This window comes from Capsicum annuum, chromosome 10 (genome assembly GCF_002878395.1).
Source record: "Capsicum annuum cultivar UCD-10X-F1 chromosome 10, UCD10Xv1.1, whole genome shotgun sequence".
In the NCBI taxonomy this organism is placed as follows: domain Eukaryota; kingdom Viridiplantae; phylum Streptophyta; class Magnoliopsida; order Solanales; family Solanaceae; genus Capsicum; species Capsicum annuum.
Window position 1 is genome coordinate 137,833,634 of NC_061120.1, and position 5,074 is coordinate 137,838,707.

General features: G+C 37.2%; 1 protein-coding gene across 1 annotated transcript; it reads left to right on the plus strand.

Annotated features, from left to right (window-relative positions):
- Positions 1-4,180: 4,180 nt before the first annotated feature.
- On the plus strand, positions 4,181-4,669 carry LOC124887802. Its single transcript, XM_047397714.1, has one exon. It carries the CDS (start codon positions 4,181-4,183, stop codon positions 4,667-4,669), a length of 489 nt encoding a protein of 162 aa, XP_047253670.1.
- The last annotated feature ends 405 nt before the right edge of the window (positions 4,670-5,074 follow it).

The window sequence follows — 5,074 nt, forward strand, 5'->3', positions numbered from 1 at the left end:
GCCATTTGTTAGACTTGATTCAACATTTTGAGTTTTGGGCGTCGAATGGCAATTTGGACAGTTTTATTATCAAAATATTTATTTTGGCTCATTAGCATGGATAGTTCAAGCCCGGAGCTTTTGTTTTGAATTTTGACCCTTCATTTGAAAATTAGTTAAATTTAAGCTTTTAGGGGTCTCATGAGCTAATTTGTTGTAAACAATCTATTTTTAAAAATCAGGAACTACCATTGAGCCGGAACATCAAAATTGGCCTAGTATAATGTATGATTTATTTATATGGGGTCCCAATCAAATATCGAGGGTCCATTCAGACACCTTAAATGGAAACTTCACTAGTTGATGTCTGATGCATTCGGCCTCCATCACGATTACGTGCTCATATTTCACAATAATGGGTCTCTATGACATTCTTCATCAGTGTTGTATGGCGGGTAGGCTGCAATTGCAATGCATATTTTGATGGACCAATTTGGGCTGGATAATCGTGGTTGTGAAGCCCTTCTCTTGCAACCGCGATGACCAAACTTAACTCGATCAATATTGACCTTCACGATCACGAGAATAGAGTTCGCAATTGTGAGACACTATTCACTAAGTAGTATAAATACTTTTTTTGCAATTTTTAAACTTGGGAGCTTCGAAAAAAGAAAATTTCTAGGGTTTTATTAACCATTCTAGCTTGGTAAGCTCCAAACTCATCTTACCATTAATCTTCATTGATTATATCTTCAAAAACAGCTTAATTTCTAAATTTCAAAATGATTATAATTGCCGGTAAAGCTTTAAGTTAGATTTTTTATTTGATCCTCGTTTTTAACTCATTTTCAAATGGGTTTTCAGATATTGAAATTGTGGTGAAATTACTTGTATGGAGTGTATTGCGATATTTTCTCTGATCATCATAGCCTTCAATATTTCTTCAGCCAAAGAGATCTTAATATGAGATAGCATTGTTGGCTTGAGTTGCTCAAGGATTATTATCTCACTATACTTTATCATCCGACAAGGCTAATATGGTTATGGATGCCTTGAGCTAAAAGATGGTGAGTATGGGGAGTTTAGCTTCTCTTCTGACCCAAGAGAGACCGTTGGCCTTAAAGGTTCAGTCTTTAGCTAATCAGTTGGTTAGGCTTGATATTATGATACCCAGGCGTGTGTTAGCCTTTGTGGAGGCTAGATCTTCATTGATGGAGTTAATTAGAGCTCATCAGTTTGATGATAATAGATTGAGGTTGATTTGTGATAAGGTGTTGAGTGGAGAGGCTAAGATGACATATCTTGAGTCTGATGGCATTCTAAGGATTAGTGTCCAAGTGTGTGTGTGTTGATCTTAGAGGAGGCTCATTGTTCTAGATATTCTATTTACCCACGGACAGCCAAAATATATCATGATCTAAAGCAGCATTATTGTTAGGGTGGTATGAAAAAGAATATTATGGAGTTTGTGGCTATGCATTTGTATTATCAACAGGTGAAGTATGAGTATCAACGACCGAGTGATATGATGTAAAGGATGCCCAATCCTGAGTAGAAGTGGAAGCAGATCACCACGAATTTCACAATTGCCCTACCCCTGACCTTGGGGAAGTTTGACTCTATTTGGGTAATTGTGAACCAGTTAACCAGATCAGGAAATTTTATTCCTGTAAGGTCAAGTTATAATGCAAAGAAGTTAGTCAATATCTACATTAAGGAGACTTTTTTATTGCATGGGGTCCCTGTTTTCATTGTATCTGAAAGAGGTATTGTGTTTATCTCAGATATTTGGAGTACTATTCAGAGTGAGTTGGGTACTCGGCTTGATTTGAGCATAGCATTTCATGCTTATACGGATGGTCAATCTGAGCGGATTATTCTAGAGTACATGCTTCAAGCATGTGTCATAAACTTTGATGGACATTAGGACTAGTACTTTCTCATAGATGGGTTCTCCTATAAAAACAACTATCATTCCTATATTTAGATAGTGCCTTTTGAGTCTTTATATAGGTGGAGTTATAGATCCCCCATAGGATGGTTTGACTAGTTTGAGGAGAGGCTTTGGGGTACAGATGTGTTGAGAAATTTGATGGATCATGTGAGACTGATTCAGCAGAGGCTATTGGCTGCCTAGAGTAGGCAAAAGAGTTATGCCAACCGTCGAACCCGTGATGTATCATAAGTGCTTGGAGATTGAGTTTTGTTGAAATTTTCACCCATGAAGGATGTGATAAGTTTTGAAAAGAAAGGAAAACTTAGTATAAGATTCATTGGCCCTTTTGAGATCCTTGAGAAGTATGGTAATGTGGTGTATAGGCAAGATTTCCCTCTATATCTATCGGTTGTACATCCTATTTATCATGTTTCCTTGTTGAAAAGGTCATCCAGATGATACCCATGTGATTCGATAGGATTTTGTTATGTTAAACCTCGACTTATCCTTTGAGGAGGAGCAAGGAAGTTGTGGTCAAAGAGTATTGATTCAATGAAGGTCCGGTGGAGACATCACCTTATTAAGGAGGCTACTTGGGAGTTTGAGTCCGATTTGAAGCATACATACCCCCAATTTTTTTACCACTTCAGGTACTTCATTTAATTTTTAGTTCGAGAACAAACTAATATTTTAGTGGCGGTTAATGTAGCAACCTGATATGTGAAATTTTTATGTGTTTTGACTATTTTACACTCCATCGTCGTTGTTACATATTTATTTTATGGTGTGGAAATAGTTGGCACATTTTCCCAGGCTTTGGGGAGTGATTTGGGAGAGTTTGGGACTATTTGATGCTTTAAAAGACATTATTTTGACTTTAGTCAAAATTTTGAGTTTTGGACACTGGATGGCGATTTGAAAAGTTCCATTTGATCAAAACATCAATTTTGGGTTAGTAGTTTGGGTAGTTCAAGATCAAAACCTTTATTTTGCTTTTCAACCCTTTATTTGAAAAAAGTTAAATTTAAGCTTTTATGGGTCATGGGGGCTAGTTTATTGTAAAAGACCTTTAAAAAAACTGACATTTCCATTGAGTTCGAATATCAAAATTAGCTTAGTAGCATATATGATTTAGTTCTGTGGGATCCCAATGAATTTCGAGGGCTCGTTCAGATACCTTGAAATGAAAATTTCAGCTGGTGCAATAGTTGATGCACCAGGCCTTCATCACAATTGTGTGTCCATGTATTGCGATCGCGGTCCTCGATGACATCCTTCATCACAATTGCGTGATGGGTGGACCGCGTTCACTATGCGTATTTTGGTGGACCAGGTCTGGCTTGACCATCGTAATCACGGGGCCCTTCTATCGTGATCATGATGACCAAACTTAACTTGATCAATGTTAACTATCATAATTATGAGACACTATTCACAGAGTAGTATAAATATTTTTTTTGTGATTTTTACCATTTTTGGACTTGGAAGCTTTGGGAAAAGACTATTTCTAGGATTTTATTCACCATTCTAGCTTGGGAGAGTTCCAAACTCATCTTCTCATTAAACTCCATTGATTATATCATCATCCTATTGGAGTTGAGGCTGAGGAGGATAGTCGTTATTTTTTAGAATCAGTTTGATTTCATGTTAGATCATTTGACTACTGAGGTCATTCACCTCGTCAGGAGATTTATGGATCAGTTTAGGGAGAAGAAAAAAGACTTGCATATGGTATTCATTAATCTTGATAAGGCATATAATAAAGTCCTCAAGGAGATTCTGTGGAGGTGCTTGGAGGTAAGAGGGGTATCTACGGCGTACTCTAGATAGATCCAGGACATAAATGATGGCACAAAGATTTATCTGAGGATGGTAGGAGGAGATTCAGAGAACTTTTTGTTTTCTAACAGGGTTGCACCAGGGATCGACTCTTGGCCCGATTTTATTTATCTTGGTGATGGATATTTTGACACGGCGTATTCAAGGGGAGATGACTCGATGTATATTATTTATTGACAATGTTGTACTGATTGACAATACTCGGAGAGGAGTTAATGATAAATTAGAGGTTTGAAGACAGACCCTTGAGTCTAAAGGATTTAGACTGAGCAGGACTAACATAGAGTACTTGAAATGTAAGTTTAGTTATTTGTTGCATTAGGCTAGCATGGAAGTGAAGATGGATTTTTAGGCCATTCAGAAGAAATAGAGTTTCAAGTATCTTGTCCTATGATTTAGGGGAATGGTGAGATTGATGAGGATGTCATGCACCATATTAGTGTAGGGTTGTTGAAATGGAGGCTCAATTCAAGAGTCTTGTATGATAAAAAGGTGCCTCCTAATCTTAAAGGTAAGTTCTACAGAGTGACTGGTGCGAAGTATTGGCCAGTTAAGAACTCCCACATCCAAAAGTTGAAGGCGGCGAAGATGAGGAAGTTGCAATGGATGTGTGTACTTACTAGGAGGGATAAAGCTATAAATGATACTATTCAGGAGAAGGTAAAAGTGGCTTTGGTGGAGGACAAGATACGAAATATAAAATTGCGACGATTCGCGCATATGATGAGGAGGATCACGGATGCTTCAGTACAAAGGTGTGAGAGTCTGGCTTTAGATGGTTTTAGGTGGGGTAGACGTAGGACGAAGAAATATTATATGGAGGTGATTAGGCATGACATAGAGCAGTTACAACTTACGGAGAACATGACACTTGATAGAAAGGTGTGGAGGATGCAGATTAGGGTAGAGAGTTAGTAGGTAGGAGTACGTCAATAATAGTAGAAAAGAGTATTTTGTTTGTATATGTGTCTGTAGTTTCTTGTAGTCTCTTATTAGTGGTGGCTTGGTGATGTCTATGATTTTGAATAGCTAGTTTTTAGTATTACCTTTAGGTGGCTTGTTTCCTTTATTATCTAGCAGTGTGATATCTATTTTTGTTATTTTTTTTATATTTTTTGTTTGCTATATTGTTATTTGTCCTGAGCTAGGAGTCAATTGAAAATAATTTCTCTACTTCATATGAGGTAGTGGTATGGATTGCGTACAGTTTGTCCTCCCCCCCATACCCCACTTTGTGGAAATACACTGGTATGTTGTTGTTGTTATTGTTGATTATATCATCAAAAACACCTTAATTTATCGATTTCAAAATTAATATTT

Excerpts from the sequence above, each read along its gene's own strand:
- LOC124887802 (XM_047397714.1), top strand. The coding sequence starts at position 4,181 with ATGCACCATATTAGTGTAGGGTTGTTGAAATGGAGGCTCAATTCAAGA.